The 20,297-nt window shown below is 38.1% G+C and overlaps 1 protein-coding gene across 6 annotated transcripts in view; it reads left to right on the top strand.

The window, feature by feature from the left end:
- LOC123755884 (BBSome complex member BBS4) overlaps positions 1 to 20,297 on the top strand; it is a 56,683-nt gene that overhangs the window by 19,843 nt on the left and 16,543 nt on the right. For all 6 annotated transcript variants that reach the window (XM_045738811.2, XM_045738812.2, XM_069300123.1 and 3 more), the window contains 9 exons: positions 3,433 to 3,556; positions 3,803 to 3,945; positions 5,667 to 5,779; positions 6,870 to 6,964; positions 7,838 to 8,000; positions 9,818 to 9,971; positions 11,544 to 11,666; positions 13,346 to 13,517; positions 16,058 to 16,185. In XM_045738811.2, coding sequence (XP_045594767.1) covers positions 3,433 to 3,556; positions 3,803 to 3,945; positions 5,667 to 5,779; positions 6,870 to 6,964; positions 7,838 to 8,000; positions 9,818 to 9,971; positions 11,544 to 11,666; positions 13,346 to 13,517; positions 16,058 to 16,185 — 1,215 coding nt within the window. The remainder of the gene's footprint in view (positions 1 to 3,432; positions 3,557 to 3,802; positions 3,946 to 5,666; positions 5,780 to 6,869; positions 6,965 to 7,837; positions 8,001 to 9,817; positions 9,972 to 11,543; positions 11,667 to 13,345; positions 13,518 to 16,057; positions 16,186 to 20,297) is intronic.

Below are 20,297 nucleotides of genomic sequence, written 5' to 3'. Positions count from 1 at the left end.
CAGCTTCATTAAAAGTAAGTCAATTTACCAATTTTATTATAGTATTAAAAGATATTAATTGTTTTTTTTCAACAAAAGCTACATATTAGTCTCTGCAAATGTATATTCTATCGTCAGCAGAGAATAGGTGAGCTCAAAATATTTCGTCTTGGCTAGCTCTCAGTGACAAGGCTCGATCGCCATTGTTATGGCATGGCCGCCACAGCGTGTGTTGTAACATTAAAAATACATTACCTGCACTGTTCAGGGTAAATCAAAACACATCTCTAAAATATTATTGAGAAAATATTAACTTGCTGATTAATACATGAAATATTTTGCAATACAAAGGAATGAATCAATTTTTTCCCACCCATCTGGGCTTGATCAGACCGTGTTCACACATCATCCATGCAGCAGCCAACAACTGGCTTAATCGTCGGTGTGGCACTAAATTGGAATGCAATTACACAATGAACTTTATTTAATTTTAGTTATACAGTATAAAATATATCCTACCTGAATGTTACTTGAAAAATTACCTGACCCGACTTAACTTCGGAAATAACGGAGCTCCGGAAATAACGACTAGGGTACAGCCCCATATAGGCCGTTAAATTGAGTGGATACTGTATAACGCTTTGAAATTACTGACGGTTTTGGCCTCCACCACCTTCTCACCTAACTTGTTCCAACCATCTACCACTCTGTTTACAAAAATGAATTTTCTTATATTTCTCCAGCAGTTTTGTTTCGTTAGTTTAAATCTATGACTTCTTGTTCTTGAAGTTCCAGGTCTCAGGAATTCTTGCCTATCAATTTTATCGATTCCTGTTACTACTGTATTTTGTACGTAGTGATAATATCTCCTCTTTTTCTTCTATTTTCTAGTTTTTGCATATTTAATGCCTCTGACCTTCCCTCGTAGCTCTTGTTCTTCAGTTCTGGGAGCCATATAGTGGCATGTCTTTGCACCTTTTCCAGTTTGTAGATGTGCTTCTTAAGACATGGGCACCATACAACCGCTGCATATTCTAGCTTTGGTTTAACAAAAGTTGTGAACAATTTCTTTAGTATTTCTCCATCCATGTATTTAAAAGCAATTCTTAAGTTAGAAAGTGTAGCATAGGCTCCTCGCACAATGTTCTTAATGTGGTCCTCAGGTGAGTTTTCTATCTAGAACTCTTTGTCAGAATTTTTTAAAGATTTCTCACATAATTTATAGGTTGTGTGGGGTCTATGTTCTCCAGTTCCACATTCCATAACAAGGCATTTATTCACATTAAATTCCATTTGACAAGTGATGCTCCATATACTTATTTTGTCCAGGTCTTCTTGAAGGGCATGACAATCATCTAAGTTTCTTATCTTCCCTATTATCTTAGCATCATCAGCAAACATGTTCATATAATTCTATATTCCAACTGGTAGATCATTTATGTAGACATTGAACATTACCTGTGCAAGAACTGAACCTTGTGGTACTCCACTTGTGACATTCCTCCAATCTGATACATTGCCTCTGATTACGGCCTTCATTTTTCTATCAGTTAGGAAATTTTTCATCCATGTTAGAAGCTTACCTGTCACCCCTGCAATATGTTCCAGTTTCCAGAACAACCTCTTATGTGGAACTCTGTCAAAAGCCTTTTTTTAGGTCCAGATAGATGCAGTCAACCCAACCATCTCTTTCCTGTAAAATCTCTGTAGCTCGATCGTAGAAACTGAGTAAATTCATTACACAGGATCTTCCAGATCGAAAACCATACTGTCTGTCTAATATTATATCATTTCTCCATGTGTTCTACCTATTTAGCTAATTATTTTTTTCCAATATTTTGACTATTACACTTATCAATGATACAGATCTATAATTGAGGGGGATCTTCCCTGCTGCCACTTTTGTATGGTGGAACTATGTTCCACACATCAGCTACAATGCCTGTACTCAGGGATGCCTGAAAAATCAGTTGAAGTAAAAATGCAATTGTTTATAATATGATGGAACTTCGGACTGAGAGGCTGGAGGATGCTCCCACAGCTGGGCTACGAACACTTCTAGTGTGAGAGTGAGTGAGCATGTGAGCAAGTGTGTGTGTAGACAGTATTTAAGTACAGTGGGTAGATAGAGATATGTTCAGGGGAGATTTTAGATAACATTGCAAGATAGAAGGAATGAACAGTTCAGTGAAATGGATGTCCCAGTTGAAGTATGAATGAAAAATTACAAAGATTCATGCATTTGTAATTGTTTGTGCATAAGTTAACTTACTGGGTTGAAGGAGAATTTAAATATAATGTTTTATATAGCATGTGTGCTGTCAGCCTAAAAATTAACAAATATCTATATTGGGTAGATGTTTGTTAGAGATTCATAAATTTCATAAATTTCCATTTATAGTTAGGAATTGCAGATACCTGTACCTGTCATTTACTTGCAAATCATTGCCTGTGTATCTGTAATATACAGAGATATATATATATATACTGTATACTGTAATAAACTCTTGGTATAACACGTTCTAAAATAAAAAGTATTACTAGTTTTTTAGTTTAGTGAGGGTTAGTGGAAAGGGTTATAGAGGCACATAATGGGCTCAGGGACTGAACCCAACAGTTCATTTAGCTAAGCAAGTTACAATCTTGATAAGCTAGTTACAAAATTCAGTTCACATTGTCACATCAACAATGGGCTCGAGACTGACCACAGGGAGCCGGTCGGCCAAGCGGACAGCACGCTGGTCTTGTGATCCTGTGGTCCCGGGTTCGATCCCGGGCGCCGGCGAGAAACAATGGGCAGAGTTTCTTTCATCCTATGCCCCTGTTACCTAGCAGTAAAATAGGTACCTGGGTGTTAGTCAGCTGCCTCGGGCTGCTTCCTGGGGGTGGAGGCCTGGTCGAGGACTGGGCCGCGGGGACACTAAAAGCCCCGAAATCGTCTCAAGATAACCTCAAGAAGGTACAGTTTCTAAATTAAGTAACTGACATGTGGGGATAGGACAGGACAGGACAGGACATGTTTGTCCTGTGCACCGCCTCCCATCCAGTGGGCAGAAGTGAATAGGTTACAATCAGTTTGTTACTACTTACAGTTAGCAAACTGGAGATATTTGGCTAAGATTTCTGGTAGCCAATCATTTTGAATGAAATATTTACACTTGAACATTTGTTATAGAATTGTCTCTGAATTCACATATCGTTTAGTACTTCATCACATAGTGACGGAGAGTGTGTGAATAATTTTGTTGACACTGTTTACATTTGGTCAGGTCTACATCAGCAGATAATGAAAATTCCCAGAGATACTTATAGCCAAGCCTAAGCATACTAGTAAAACCGTATATATTACTTTGTTAATGACAGGCTTCGTTGTTAGTAATTTTACTTCTTGTATTATGTCATATTGTACCTGTACTTTGATTTATTCATATTTCATTAAATTGTTTTATGTAGAGTGAAAAACCACATCACACCATGAATCCTGTAAGTGAAACTCCAGAGTCTCATGTCAATGGCATGACGACTCCTACTGCACCTCCTGGCTCCGCTCTCAAGACGAAGAGTCGACCTAGGAAAGGTAAGTTCTGTATAGTAATTTATTAATGACTCTTAGAGTAGATTAATCCCAACACTTCCTCCTGTTTGACGATGTAATCTTTGTATATACCTCATCAGTTACAATATTTCTATTGTACATTTGATAAAATTCAGTTCAGCTCAAGCTTATAATGACTGTACATACTTCAAAAAGAATTGTACAATTCAATATTACCTATTGATTTCAGTGTACTGTATATTGTACACTCTTCTTTTTTTACTCCAGCTCCTGAACTTCAGACAGTAGAGAGACGAAATTGGCTGATTCATTTACATTATGTGAGAAAAGAATTTGACCTTTGCAAACAACTAATCCGAGAGCAGCTGGAAGAGACTCGTGGAATGTGCGAGTATGCCAACTATGTCCAGGTGACACCATTTTGCTTGTGTTGTTGAGCACATGTTATTTGACTCTTATATTTTAGTTAGTAATATTGCTCTCACTAAAGTTAAAATCATCTCTACAGGACAACAACTGTAATGATTATGTAAAATACCTGCATTTTACAAATTTTTAATGGAAAAAGCTGATATTGACTATAGAGGATTGTAAGATATGTAGATGTTATTTGAGCTTTAATTACTATAATTAGAAAAGTTTTAAAAATTTGGAGTTATAATGAATTTGGGAGTTTGGATGTGTGGATTGAGAAAGCACATACATGTCAGTATTGTGTAGCAACAGTGAATCTAGTGTTTCCTCACCTCTTTTCACCCATAGCTATCATGCCTGCACTTGTTCACCATTCTCCACTATGCCAACATTTGACATGAGGGGTAGATATAGGGTTGGATCTCCAGTCAGTCATACTATAAAGGATGCAATATGTTTTATGAAGACAGCTAGTATGCTCAGTATTACATAACTAATGTGAAAATAAAATACTCTAGTTAGTATTTACTAGTTATATTACTCTGGAATTGTCAGAACAGAACAATAAAATCTACTCTATGAATAATTTAAAAATCATCATAATTTCATAATTCATGAAATATGCTTTTGCAGATTATTTTTTGTATTATTATACTGTTAGTTATCATTGTTTACAATGGACACTTGGACGACTTTTCTAATGAAAGCTTTACTAATGCAATTAAACTTGAAAAATGCGTAGTCATTAAAAAATATATGCAGTATTCCAAAAAGGAGAACTAGACCACCACTGGTATTATTTATATCCTGCAAAAGGAAAACAAATGAATCCAAACTTTTCAAATCACATGAGATACCTACATCTTCTTGTAAATCAAAATTACAGTTATGGCCTAACCATATAGAGAACACTTTCGCTCCCAAACTTCAGCTCTTTCATAATAACATCCTGTTTGTTTTAGAATTCACTCTAACTGAAACAATTAAATTCAGGTCAAAATATAACCCTATTCACAAACCACACGTGTGTCTGAAAGTTAATTAAACTACTCACTTAAGAGGCAGCATTGTCAAATAGTAAATTAAATGTAATACAGTACTATACTGTACTGTAATTAGCACTAGTGTAATAGGGAGAAGAAATCAATTATTGAATGGGCTTTGAGAACATTTCAGATGATAAAAATCTTCATTTGAACTTCATGTTGCTCCTAGTGCTATGTAGTCTTAAGTGGACAAAACTACATTATAGACTGCTGTAGGAGGTTACCACTGATAACCACCTCATGCCAATGTGTTTACTGTATAAGTTGCAGACATTTTTCTTCAGATTTGAAAGTCTGCTTACGTTCACATTTCTTCACGTCCTATAAATAATTTCAAATCTCATTGCCAGATCTTCTTATGAATTTTGACAGAAATTTAACACTCACAGCTTGATTATGATTTGACTAGAAGTATCTCTCTTGGCAGTTCAGCATGTATGAGGATCTAGAGGACATGAAGTTTAAAGTGTATGGACAAAGACTGTTGGCTGGGAGTACTCAGTGCATAGGTTTGAATTCTCCTCATGGCTTCTACTGATTTGCTCACTATACTACAGTATTTGTAGGTATTTCTTCAACTACATAAATATATTTTTAGATTGGTTTATTGTGGACTGATGATTATATAAGCGAGTTGGTTGATTATTTAATTGTAAAATTTTTCATTTTAGGGTTTGATATTGAGGCAAGAAGGAAAAATACAAGAGTCGTTTGAGTTATTCCAGTTGTGCAACATCCTGAACCCTAGCAGCGTTGAGAACATCAAGCAGATGGCTCGTGCTCTGTAAGTCTTCTCTAGTAGTGTTCTATACCACTGTACAAAAATGCTCTTGAAAGACTCCCTTCCAAGTATATGTTTGATCAAATGAATACTCTTTTGTGATAGGTTAATTTAGATTTTTTTCTGTGCTGCTGCCCAGATAAGCACTCTTATGTATGATTGGCTTGGTTATAGACATGGGAATGATTTGGTGGGAAAACTCATTAGTACCAAGTTCAGTGAAGGAAATTTTTCTTATACTATAGGGTTCATGAAACCATCCCAAATACCAGTACAGTATATATATTTAGAGTAATATACCCTAATGTTTATCGGAATAGAATCTGTTCAGGTTATTCATGAGTTCATTGGACAACAGTTTGTTCTAGCAGGGTCTTAGTGTAGCCTATCCAAGCTATGTCACCATAAATAAAATGAAGTGTGGAAGAAATACAATGTTTATTAATGCTAGCATCTATAAATGACATTGAAAAAGCTGTATATGACTTTGAGAGAGTGGCCATATTAGTCATATGTCATCCTAAGTAACATGAAAAATAGTAGATATAAAATGCCTATGAACACAATCATAAATAACAGATTGTTACATGTGCTGTATATATTATTTTTGGCCTAGTATGTTCTTGCCAAGTGAGGAATGATGACAGTGTGACAGGGAGAGGGGTGAAGGATATAAGCATATAACTCTTACTACTAACTAACACTCACATACAGTATGATCAATTTACATTATTTAGGAAGTGCAAACCAATATACCGTATAGGGAAAGGTGAGTCTATGCACGGGTAATGGTAAATTCTCCTACCAAAGGCAAATTTCTTTTTTGTGTATTCCTCAATAAGCAGCCTGACAAAGGGCTACAAAATTGATTTTTTTCATAAACTGTAACGTACATAAAATCAAATACTGTATACTTCACTGGTTAACCACACCAGCTCAACCTAGGTACATCGTGTAACATTGTATAATCCTGTTTTACACAAGCTCTGCTTCATTGCAGGGCCTAATAATTGCACTTCTACTGTATGGATGACTGTGTTTATGTCAGACACCTTCCATGGCTACACAACATGAAAGTTCCCATTTTTTATAGATTTCTTTTGGGACGGCACAAACTAGCTGTGGAGGCATATCTTCAAGCTGAGGATAAATTGGACAAGCCTGATTGGGAGCTTCACCATAATTTAGGTAATGTTATTATTTATGTATGAACAATTTCTTGTGTAAATTTAAATGCAGTGCTGTAAGTTATGGTTTTTCTTTATTATTTTTATGAAGGTGAAGAAAAGACCCAATACAGTACTGTACTTGTGTAAGTGTATTATTGAACTAAATTTTTGGATGAATCTACATCCTTTATCAAGGATGTTTATGTTACAACCTTGGTTACTGTTTATACCACCTTGATAAAGGCTGGAGGTTCATCTGAAAATTTGGATTAATAATAGACTTATGCAAGTATTGGGTCTTTTCTTCACCATCATTCAAACACTACAGTATTGCAGTAAGCTTCTCCATTGTTTTGTCTTCAGTGATATTTTTCCATTGAGAATGATGCAACACATTTTCTTCTACTGTAATTGGAAGCATTTATGCATTTTCTCTGTAATGTAGTTTTGTTTGACAATGGGGGTTGTGTGTGTTTACAGAAAAGATTGTACCTATCCCAACATATCTAATAATATTCAGTACAGCATAATCATAATTAAATTACGGGACCAGAAAGTTATTACTGTATACATATACTGTACTTAATTGTCGATTTCTGACCTTTTGTCCCCAAAAATAAAGTAAAGTTCAATGATTGCACAACAATTAAAAACAAATCTGAAATTTTTTAAGAAAATCTTACCCACTCATCAAATTTTTTCTGTACAATGGGAATTCTATGTCATACAGTACTCCATTTCCTGCTTAAAGACAGGGAGGCAAGTGTCTGGTGAAGAGAAATGAAATACTGTAAATGTGGATGAAGATTTTAAAATGATAAATAACTTAAGGGAAACTTTGCTTACCTTGTGTTTAATATTTTAATTAATATTATTTTATTTTTGGTAACAGGAGTATGCTACATGCACTTGAAGGATTATGATGGTGCAAGAGAACAACTCATGTATGCCCTGGAGCAAAATAAGCACCATCAAACGTTTGCCATGCTTGCCAAACTGTACCTCCTTGTGAATGACATAACTTCTGCTATCAATACATATCGGGCTGCCATTGAGTAAGCCTTTTTGCTTTTACTGTAATGTGTAAACCTTGTATGAATTTTTAAGCCAGCCACTAGGATTGTCAGAAATTGCTTGGTACCTTAGGTAAAGCCTTGGGTACATCAGTTAGGTTAGGTCATAGTGCAGAGATAAGGTGCGCTGCTTGGGAATACTCTAAATGATTTTCTCATTGATATATCACATTAGTATGATTTACTTGTGTATCTGAGGTTGGATCATAAGGTGAAAGAACTCCATTACCTATGCCAGAGTGCATGGGGGTTATATGTAAAACACAGACTGGCTCCAGCAGGGGCCACCACATGTCCTATGGATTCAGGGAAGCCCAGTTTGTATAACTTATACATGACACTGTGTCATGTGCCATGGTACAGAGATAAGGTGATCGATTTGGATGTACTGAAGTCGAGGGATCGAGTCCCCTCATTGCTCCAGAAGATATTCTTGAGTGCAGACCATCTAATTACCCTAAGCTACCCAAAGCTTCCTAGCATTACGTAAGTAATGAAGAAATATGATATATTTACTCGCTGTATTGTTGGTGTTGAATGTAGAACATGAAAAAAACATATTTTTGCTCTGAAATAATATAAATTTATAACGAAATTAGATGAAACTAAGTAGCATGAGAGGCCATAGGAAGTTGACGATTGAAGCGCCAATGTTGTGGCGCAACTTATCCAAGATGAACAAATTATTCAAGATATATTGTTGCCTAGAGGTTATATTAAGTTATGTTTGGATAGGTTAGGTTTAGTTAGGTTTGGTCAGGTTATGTTTGGGTAGGTTGGTTATGTTTGGGTAGGTTGGTTAGGTTAGGTAGGTACAGGAGACTCATATACCAGCAAACATTGTCGCATGGACCGTCGACTTGCTTTGGCATCACCAGCTTCTTATTTTCGTCTAATTTCGTTATAAAATGATACTTTTTCAGAGTAAAAATATGTTTTTCATGTTCTACATTCAGCACCAACATTATAATGAATAAATATATCATATTTATTCATTACTAACGTAATGCTAGGAAGCTTTGTGTAGCTTTGAGCAAGTTTGCGTAGCTTTGAGTAATTACACAGACCCCTTGAGTGTTGATTGTTATGATCACCTTCACCAAGAAAACATCCAGAAAGTAATCAAAGCACGGAATACAAGACTCATAGGATTAATGTGACTCAGACGGGAGAAAGCTACCTCACTGAGCTAGCTACAAGGACCCACCAAGTCTCTGCCAGAAAGAAGTGTTTCATTACATTCATCGCTGGTTTTATTTGTGTTGCTTCTCTTATTAGTTTACTTAGTGTAGTGATCCTGTTAAATAACCTAATACTGTATATGTTCACATAATTGAAAAAAGCAGTGATTGAGTATTCTATTTAGATCAACAGTGTAATCCCTACACCTATATTGCACATAAACCTGTTTCGGACATAGCTTAAAGGATGTGTCATGCTTTCCACTCCTTTGCTGTAATTCTGTTTTGGCATATCATCCATGAACGGATGGTACGGATTCAAGTACGTACATACGATGGAACGGATTCAAGTACGTACTGTACTGTCAGATAAGACATAATTGCATTTTTAGGATAACTCAGACCCCTTGTACATAAGCTCTTTGTACTGTACTAGAAATTTATAGCAGAATTTTTCCATGGGTCCTAGTTAACCACATTACATCCATATTGATGTAGTTTACCCATATTTGGTGAAACTACAGAGTGGCCCACCGCAAAGGGGATTTAATTAAATCCAGTGCTCAGTTACGTTAATTCTTCACTTTCCTTTTCTTGATTGTATATAATTAATTTCAGATATTTCCCTGAAAATGGAGACCTTCACACTGCTCTTGGTCTACTGTACATGCAAACAGGAAAACATCAACAAGCTTTTGAGCACTTGGGAACCACTCTTACCTTTGATCCAAATAACACACGAGCAATTCTTGCTGCTGGCTCCATGATGCAGGTACCTTTCAGCAAGTACATGAGATAATTTTTTTTTTGGTCACATAGTTGATTTTTTTTGTTTACTCATATTTGTAAATTTGTGTGTTCCTTACTTTACCCCTTGTCCTGTAATTTAAATATTGTAACATCTGGTAGATCTACATGTTGTAATTTAGTTAATTTATTATGCACCCCATATCCATCCTGTGGGCAGTGGTGGAAAGGTTACAGGGTACAGGTTGCCCGCATTTAATTCCAACAGTTAACAAATTGGATACAGTATTTGACTAAAAGTTCTGGTACTAGATCATTTTTAATGAAAAATTCATACATTTCTTGAACATTTGATGCAGAGCTGTCTCTAAATTCATATCTTTTCACACTCCATCACATAGTGACGGAGGGTGTGTGAAAAATTTTCGACGATAAAATTTACATTTGGTCTGTCCTACATTGAGAGGAAATGCTAATTCCCAGAGATACATATAACCGAGTCTTTAAAATGTTCTCATATTTGTTGCTTCAGAGTGTCCACTGATTCAATGATTTGATTGCTTTTGTAATTAAAAAGGATGTTTCAACAGTCTATAAATTGTCAGTAGATATATTCAAAACAACAGCCATGATCAGTATCTTATATATGATGAGTATTTGATGAGTATCTTTCTAAGCAGATCATTTGGTTCCCCTAAAGTAAGTTTCCATTGTTCTTTGATGAGAATATACAGTTAGGCAGGATAACATACATCACGGGCCAACAGTGAATTTTTAATTATCTCTATCTTTAAATATAAAATGCAGGATTTTTATGCAGGTCAAAAAAATGCAGGATACTAGTTCAGCCCAGGAAGACTATCCAAAATCATTCCATAGGATTTCAAAGCCCTTCTGAGGTGACCTTCTCAAGTTACAGCCAACAAGAGCTCTCACTAATTACCAGTTAGATTACCTGACCATCCTAGTTACAGCTGACCAGGGGCCTGACAGCTGAGTGGACAGCGCTCAGGATTTGTAGTCCTAAGGTTCCGGGTTCAATCTCCGGTGGAGGCGGAAACAAATGGGCAGAGTTTCTTTCACCCTGATGGTTCTGTTCACCTAGCAGTAAATAGATACCTTGGTACCAATTGTTGCATTGTAGACAGCTGCTACAGGCTGCTTCCTAGGGGGTATGTAATAAAAAGGAGGCCTGGTCGAGGACCGGGCCGCAGGGACGCTAAGCCCCGAAATCATCTCAAGATGACCTCCCCCACCAAACTGCCTGCACTACATCTACTCCAGGGTTCGTTAACCCAAACCACCCCACATATTGCCTGATACTTAACATACTCAAAGAACAAATAAAGAGGGACAGAATGGGAATGATTGGGACAACTGAATTATCTGCTTAGAAAGGGGCTTTTCGTGTATCCCGGTACTGTATAGCACATGTACTATAGTTATAAATAATATTATTTTAATTTTTAAATATAAAATATGATTGACATTTTATGTTTAAATGAGAAAAAATATATGAAAAGATGTAATAAATGATACTGTACGATGAAGATTTATTCATTTGATATTGCATTATTGTAATTCTAAACATTTTCAGAGCCACCAGGATTTTGATGTCGCACTGTCCAAGTACCGTGTGGCTGCCCAGACTATTTCTGAATCTCCACCACTTTGGAATAATATTGCCATGTGTTTTTTTGGAAAAAAAAAATATGTGGCAGTAAGTATATTTTAGGGTTAGATTTGGTATAATTGAAATGGTACCCACTGAACTAGCTATTATCTTAAAAGTGCAAGACTTAAAATTTAAGTACAGTATACTGTGCAGACACTTTGGTTGCAAGGGAGAGCCATTATCTGAATGCATGTGTAGTGTCTCAGGATTCAGTCTCTCAAAAATATATGATGCCATCTCTTTATGTGCTGTGTAGTAGGGAGAAGAATGCAACCATTCCTGTAGAATATGGCTTGTTTGACTTATACTACCTCTGATGCATTGCAAAACATTTGCATAAATAAAGTGACTACTATCTTGCCTACCTCCTGGAATTAGATAATGTGAACCAGAAGCTTTGCTGAGACACTGGCCATGCATTTAACTTTTTTGAAGCCCCTAGTGTACATTCAGGCTTGGTTTACAATGCTGTACATGGCACTTCCAATTGAATTGTCAAATTTTTAGAGGATCCTGCTGCAGCAACTGATGTTCTGTTGCATCCAACTTGCTATTTTGTCTGGGGACCCCCTACGGCTCCCCAAAGCTATCCATGGGTGATATGGATACCCTAACTATTTTGCATCAGTCGATGTGGGGTAGAGTTCTATGCCTACCAGGGACCACGAGCCAGAACCTGGCCCCCCCTCACAAAGGCACGAGGAGCAATGGCCCATAGAAATGCACATGTGATTTGGAGCAATCTATATCTGCCATCGACCGGGACAGGCACCCAGAAAGGTAAGCACCAGAAAATAAATCCCTATTCTGGTTAACATCGAAAATCGTCAAACGAGTGGACAAAACTCCCCATAAGAAAAATAGGCAAACAAGCATGACATCACACGAGCCGCGCCGCATGTCTGCGCAGCTCCTCTCCCCCCCTCCCTTTCTGGGAGGGGAAAGGGGGAAGCCCCAGAACCTAGCGCCAGCGATCCACACCCCATTTCTGAGGCTGAATATCAAAAACGTGAAAAAACGCCGACCGGAGGGAGGGGGTAGCCTCCAGGACTCGCCCAGAAAATGGCGTTTCATTACATTCAACACATTTTATTACATTTACAATTATTTGTATTAATAAAATGTATTAATGTAATGTAATAAATGTAATTAAAACATTAATGTAATAAAATGTAATACAATTACATTTATTTTGATAATAAAAACACCTAGAAATATTAAATTTAATATAAACTATTTTGCTGTTTTCCATGCATTTTTATGTAAGAATGTGTACTTTTACATTCATTTATTACTGACAAGATTTTGATAAGAATATATTGTGGGGAGATTGTGTGGAGAAGATAAATGAAGGCAGGCAAGGATATATTGAAGGAATGTGTAGGAACGTTGAAGTTTGTTAGAGGAATCTGTTATGTCCTGATATTATTTTGTGTAGAGACATTCTAAAAAAAGTGATCTTATACTTTGTACTCAAGATGATTTAGTTTATATACAGGACCTGTTTTAAATATTTTCAAATCCCCCAATGAATACCATGTAATGAGAGATGATACATATGAATGTAGTTTATTACATTTTGAATAAATTAGTGTGTGTGTGAAATTGACAGTATTTTGACCAGACCACACACTAGAATGTGAAGGGACGACGACGTTTCGGTCCGTCCTGGACCATTCTCAAGTCGATTCTTGACAGTATTTTACTCTTCTTTTGTCTTTCAGTCTATAAGCTGTCTGAAACGCGCTAACTACTTGGCACCCTTTGACTGGAAGATTCTGTATAACCTGGGACTGGTGCATCTCACAATGCAGCAGTATACATCAGCATTTCACTTCCTCTCTGCTGCTGTCAACTTACGGCCCTCCAAAGGGCATATCTTTATGCTTCTTGCTAGTATGTGTATACTGTACCTTACAGTACCATGGTATTGTGTATAATGTATGTTAAGTATAATTATGTACATTGTATCATTTGGTTTACAAATCTGTACATGTTATACCACTTGATTGCATAAATTCAAATCCAATCCATTCTCCAGTAATGAAGTTGTGTTGCATCCAAACTTTGCCATTTTAAATGTCATTGTTTTAATTTTTTTGTACAATTCAATAACAAAATAATTTTGAAAAAGTAAGTTTATAAAAAACTTGCCTATTTTATTTGAACTCCTTTTGGGCAATAAATTCTGGTCCAGCCAGTGTACACAGCCTTGCTTCACTAGGTTCTTTGTTAGTTTCAGTTGCATTAAATACAGTAACTTTAATACTTCTGTAACATAATCCGTTGTTGTATCGATATCTTTGGTATACTGAGGTTTATTTTGAGCATGAGTCACAGTATGAATATCATATGTAAATCCAAGAAGCAAGTTGGTAGCAGTATGATCCAATGTAGGCACTGACCACTAAAATTTCTAAGTGTTGGTTTACATTCCAGAATAATAAATAAATGTCCTCCAATCTACATTCATGACAGGTATTTTGTTGATACGGTATTGAAATATAATCTAAATAAAGCTATTACAATACTGTAAAATGTTGATAATCCAACACACTATACTTTGGAAACTTTAGTTGTACAGCTCAATTTTAAACTAATTTCCTAAGCAGCTTTTTCAGTATATGTTTATGTATAATGTTTATGAACTGGACGAGACATGACAGGATAGTTACAGCAAGCACCCATGAAAAACTACTTATCACGGAAGACATGTTCTCTCTCAGACCCTCTTGTTCTTTCCTGGGGTGAGGAGGACCTGGGGATCAGAGATCAACCCTGTATGGAGACAACCACATGCAGTTGCAGTGAAATGGGGTTCATGAAAATTCAACAACTCTTTAAGAAATAATTTGTTAAATGCCGGTCAAAACCAAACTCTAACAACAAGTTAACTGGCATATCAAACTTCTTCAACTTCTGCAGCAAGTGGCAGTCCAGTCCTGCACCAGTCCAAATCAGGAGCACTCCTTACTTTGTAACCTGGCAAGAACCGCATAAGATGGTCACCACATAACTTATTTTTTAGAAGATACTCCTCAGGTTACAGTTGCCATTATCTAGTCATTTAAGCTACTTTACTATGCTAGTCCTCTCTATTGTCTCAGTTCCTTTGAGGCTTGCATGTGTCTTCTGGAAACCAGGATCAGAATTTGGCTTTCTCAAAAAGTGACATGAGCATGGGGGATCAAAGTCAAAGGCAAAACAAAATAATTCATTGTGCTTAATAAAGAAATTAAATTAATAAATCAAATCAAAGTATAATTGTCTACAGATAAACAGCCTGTGACCTAATTAAGCCAATTACCACCAGGTTGCAGCTCAGATCACCTAGGGTTCCAGTCTGCCATCCTTCTCACTCATAGGCCTGGTACTGACAGTGTCATGCTGCCTTCTGCTCATAGCTAATAGCTAAGCATGGCTTGCATAACCCCTATTGAAGTAAGGTCACTACGGAATTTTCAGGCTTAGCAAGTGTTTTCCTGTAGGGCATCGCAGCTCAGCTGGTGCAGATGCTACCAAGACCAGAACACTTGCACTTGCCTGTAGCACTTGCTATCATTTTTTTTCAAGTCTTGCTTGCCCTCTCCTGCCTTCCTTTTCTATGGGGGCTTCTTTTGATGGTTTATCCTAGCCTGGGAGTTCTGGCAATCCAACATGGTTTGGCTACTCATTTCTTTTTGTTTACTTATATCCTTGCAGTGCTTGTGTGGCACTTGGTCTGGTAATGCAACACATGCTCATTTTTTTCAAGTCTTGGTCTTGAAAAAATGGTCTGCCTACTCCTCCCATGGGTGCAACCCTTTCTGTTTTTGTTGCCATTGTATCCTGTTTCTCTTCAGCATAGCAATTTTCCTCTGAGGCTCCATTGTGAGTAAGCTTCAGGGAGCTACTGAGGTGGCTAGCACAGAAATAATGTGATGAGATTATTGGAGTAATAATTTGCATCTTTCTGTGCTGCCCTGTTGTGTCTTACGTTGTGAATGAAGAGCATGGCAGACCTGGTTACGAGGTGACACAGACTACCACCTTGTGGCAGTTGTGCAAGTTAGGAAATTTTTTTTACTCTTTGCTACATACAGTATTGATTGCCATATTTTCTTAAATTTCCTTTCTTTATTAATAGCAGTGGTTTGTTTTGTTTCACTTATGACTTTTCTGTGTGGCTTCCTTGTCTATGGATTGATCTTTCATCACCATGCTTCCCTTGCCTCTTTGAGAGAACCAAATTCTGGTCCTGGTTTTTGGCAGGCCATGTAAGTCTCAGGGATCTGATACAATTGAATGGCTCTGTGGTATGAGTGTCTTTAGCTATGGGGAGCTCACAAGAGGCTACACAAAGTGGTACTGTACTTTATTACACTCATTGCTTTATTTTTGTCTTTGTAAGTTCATCAAGTATACTTATTAATTCAAATTTTTTCTTATTCAAACAGTAGCCCTCACATATTTAGACGATGAAGAAAATGGCCGCCAAGCATATGAACAGGCTGTGCGTCTGGAGGAACGAGATCCCAGTGTATGCCTCAACTTTGCTATATTTCTGTTCAATCACAATGATAAGGTACATACACATTAATTCCTGTACTCTGCAGTTCTCACATGACCCATTCTGTCAAGTAGTAAATGTTTATATAATAAAATTTCATCTATTTACTGTGTGAAGGACCAGAGGCTTCAAGATATTATGAGTTGAGCAATATTTTGATTACACATCTTTGAGGTCTATATGTACACAACTTCTGTACAATGGCAACTCATCCAGCACTGATTCTGAGCCAGGCCACCTCGATAGTTTTCCTTGTTTCATGCCAAACTGAGGGACTTTACACCCCAGATGACACGTATCTTATTAAATTCTCTTGTCTTGCTTCTGAAGGGTAAATAGTTCTCCAGAAATTATTAAAATCACTAAAATCTCCTTCAAGTGATCCATAATCATTAAAAAATTGCCATGGATAATTCTAAAATATCTAAACATCTACACCGATTGTCACTAGATGGTACCACCTCTGTGCACACAGATTGATGGAGGCACAGGTTTTCATTTTTGGAGGCTCTCATTTTTCTGCCTGATGCTTTTATTCTGTTAGCTGGATTTTAGCAGAGCCAATAATATTACGATAACTACCCTATATTTGATATTCCTTGAGACTGGAACATCTCCTGTAATTGCACAGGAGTCCTCAACATAATTACATGTTGAATGCTTGGTTTTCATTCTACTCGTATAATTACCCAAGTGTAGTTACAGGATGAGAACTACGCTTGTGGTGTCCTGTCTTCCCAGTATTCTGTCATATAATGCTTTGAAACTACTGACAGAATTGGCCTTCACCATCTTCTCACTTATCTTGTTCCAGCCATTTACCACTCTGCAGAAAAAAATTTATAATATTTTTTGGCACCTTTGTTTCCTTAGCTTGAATCTGTGTCCTCTTGTTCTTGAAGATGCTGGTTTCAGGAATTTCCTCTTTTGCACAGTTTAATTACCAAAGTGTAATACTTGTTACCTAAGTGTGCACTTGTTACTCTGCTTTACATTTATTTTGGCAGCCTGTTCTCTTGATGTGCTACTCCATAAAAAATCCAACTTCTTAACAAACCAGAAATGTACGAACCAAAGCAACCAACCTAACCTATCAAGGCTGATGCATAGAGAACATACATATTTGAGCTGTTACTTTCCTTAATAGATTGCATTTGTAACATTGGTTATGATAATGTAAACAATTCAACCTATTAATTGAGGACAGACAGATTGGAAAGGGACCACCCTTCCCTGGCTAATTGTGAGGACCAAATACCAACAATGGTTTCTTCTCAACATCCTTGGTGATATTTAGCGCCCTCTGATTATTCCGCACATTTGATGGTGCTACATAGCCTTCCCGGTTTGGTGCCTTCTGTTGATAATTACTTCTTCTCAACATTATAACATAATAATAAAGGAAACTGTACAAGGCTATTGGCAAGTGATAGGCAGTTCCTATTTATACTCGTCCAAATTCATTTTTATATATATATTGTATGTCTAATTTTTGCTTGAAACAATACAGCGAGCCTGCATCCATCATGTTATCCACTTATTTGTTCATAAATCATCAACCGTATTCCCAGATCAATATTTACCTAATTCTTTTCTGAATTAGAACTTATTCTATTTGTATCCTTTTGTGACGGTAACGCGTTGGTGTTCGGCTGTTTAAGGCTAGGGGTATGGCCTCGTCACAGAGTTATAAAAAAAAATAGAAAAACTGGAACTTCGTCTGTGGTAAGGTAAGGAGAAGACACACAAAACACAAGTAAACTTTAACAATGAAATTTTAATTACGTTAAATAAATCAAAACATGAATAAAATGCACAAACAAATTCTTATAATAAAATCAATCAAAATAATAAGAATAATTAGATGACACAATGAAAAGTTACGTTAAGGCAAAATAACAAGAAGTGCAACACAAAGTAAAATGGGAGGTGCTGGAATATTGGCTTAAAGCCACCACCTCTCTCAGTACACGCTAGAGTCTAGCTGGGAGGTGTGATGGCCACGAAAGCACTGAACATTCTGAGGACTGATGTTGGGGCGACCCCAGACATCAGGTAGTATGGGGGGCGAGTGCAGGTGCAGCCAGACCGGCGACCAATCAGCGCAGCCGGCAGCGATCAACATGTAGTTTGGTGATTTGGGTCCGAACAGGTGGCTGGCTGCATACGTTTTGCTCACCCTGGCAAGCCTTGCTGGTGTTGTTGCCATTGTTGGACATGTCTTCCATAGTCGTTTTATATAATTGTGACGACGTAATTATGGAGGGAAGAGCAGGCTCAATCTCTTGAAGGAGATTATCGTCACAACTCTCCCCCGAAGCCTGCGGTTCTGGAAGAAGTACGTCGTTATGTGGTGGAGTAATGGATGGAGTCGCTTCTACTTCATAAACTCTGGAGAGGGCATCGGCTATGGTGTTGTCAGAACCCTTGATATAGCGGATCTCCAGGTTGAAGTCTTGTAAATACAGAGCCCATCGTAGAAGACGCTGGTTGGTGAATTGGGCTTGATGTAGGAAGCGGAGAGGGTTGTGGTCTGAGAAGATGGTGGTAGACCTGGCGCCTTGTAGGTACGGAGCGAAGTGTTGGAGGTTCAGGACGATGGATAGTAGCTCCTTTTCAATAGTGCTGTAGTTCCTCTGGTGTGGTTTCAGTTTGTAGCTGTAGTAGCTGACAGGTAGAACCTCCTCGCCTCGTAGTTGCATCAGGACACCACCAACGCCGGTACCACTGGCGTCGACATGAAGGACGAAAGGCTTGGTGATATCTGGAGAGGCGAGAATGGGGTTAGAACAGAGGAGGAATTTGAGTTGTTCAAAAGCAACGGTTTGCTGCATAGTCCAATTATACCGTTGCTTGGGACTGGTTAATAGAATTAGAGGTGTGGCGACTGTACTGAAATTCCTCACAAACCTACGGTAGTAAGAGGCAAGACCAAGGAAGCGCAGGAGCTGCTTCCTGGTGGTAGGCTGTGGATACTGTTGGATGGCTTGCGTGTGCGAGTCTAACGGAGCTATGCTGCCACTCCCAATAACATGACCCAGATAACGCACTTTACCTTTCGCGAAAGTGGACTTGCCCAGGTTGATGGTGAGGCCGGCTGTCAGGAGCTTGGAGAACAGACGTCGCAGCTGGAGCAGATGTTCACTCCAGGAGTTGGAGGCTACGACGATATCGTCCAGGTAGGCGTATGTGTTATCCAAGCCCTGGATGACACGGTTGACAGCTCTTTGAAAGGTGGCCGGGGCATTACATAGTCCGAAAGGAAGGCGTTCATATCTGAAAAGTCCAAAAGGAGTGATGAAGGCAGATATCTCTTTAGCGCGCTCCGTAAGACACACTTGATAGTACCCCTTAAGCAAGTCCACTTGGGACAAGTACTGGGCACTACCAATGGCATCAAGGATGTCATCTATCCTTGGCAAGGGGTAAGCATCCTTGACAGTGACAGAGTTCAGTTTTCGATAGTCAGTGCACAACCGCACCTTACCTTGGGGTTTGGGCACCAAGATACAAGGTGAGGCCCAGGGGGACTCACAAGGTGTAGCCAGTCCATGGTCCAAGAGGTACTGCACCTCAGCACGCATGACTTCCTTCTTGCTCGGGCTGATTCGGTAGAAGGGTTGACGAATCGGCCGGGTGTCGGGGAGCAGTTGGATGTCGTGCTGGGTAACATTACACTCTTGGGGATCATCTCTGAACAACTCTTGATGTTCTCTGAAGATCTTGACGAGAGGTGCACTATGATTATCCTGAAAGTATTTGGGAAGATCATTAAGGATTTCGGAATTAGAAAGCGCTGACTCCTTGTCAGTGCTTTCGGGAGGAGAAGCTGGGAAGGTCTCACTGTGGATGTAGGGTTCTGTGAATGTGGAATAGTTAGTCAAGACAGTGGGAGGAGTACCATTATATTGCTTCAGGAGGTTGACGTGGCACAGCTGGGTCTTCCGCCGCCTATCTGGAGTCTCTATCACATAATTATTATTATTCCTGCACTCTTTGACGCAGTAGGGTCCTGAAAATCTGTTTTGTAAAGGTGAACCTGGGATAGGGAAATAAGCAAGGACGAAGTCTCCCGGCTTGAATTTTCTTACTTTGCTGGTCTGGTCGTAATGAGTCTTCATTCTCAC

Source organism: Procambarus clarkii, chromosome 43 (genome assembly GCF_040958095.1).
Source record: "Procambarus clarkii isolate CNS0578487 chromosome 43, FALCON_Pclarkii_2.0, whole genome shotgun sequence".
Taxonomy (NCBI): domain Eukaryota; kingdom Metazoa; phylum Arthropoda; class Malacostraca; order Decapoda; family Cambaridae; genus Procambarus; species Procambarus clarkii.
Note: the sequence above shows the minus strand (reverse complement) of the source record. Positions and strands in the feature narration are given on the sequence as shown.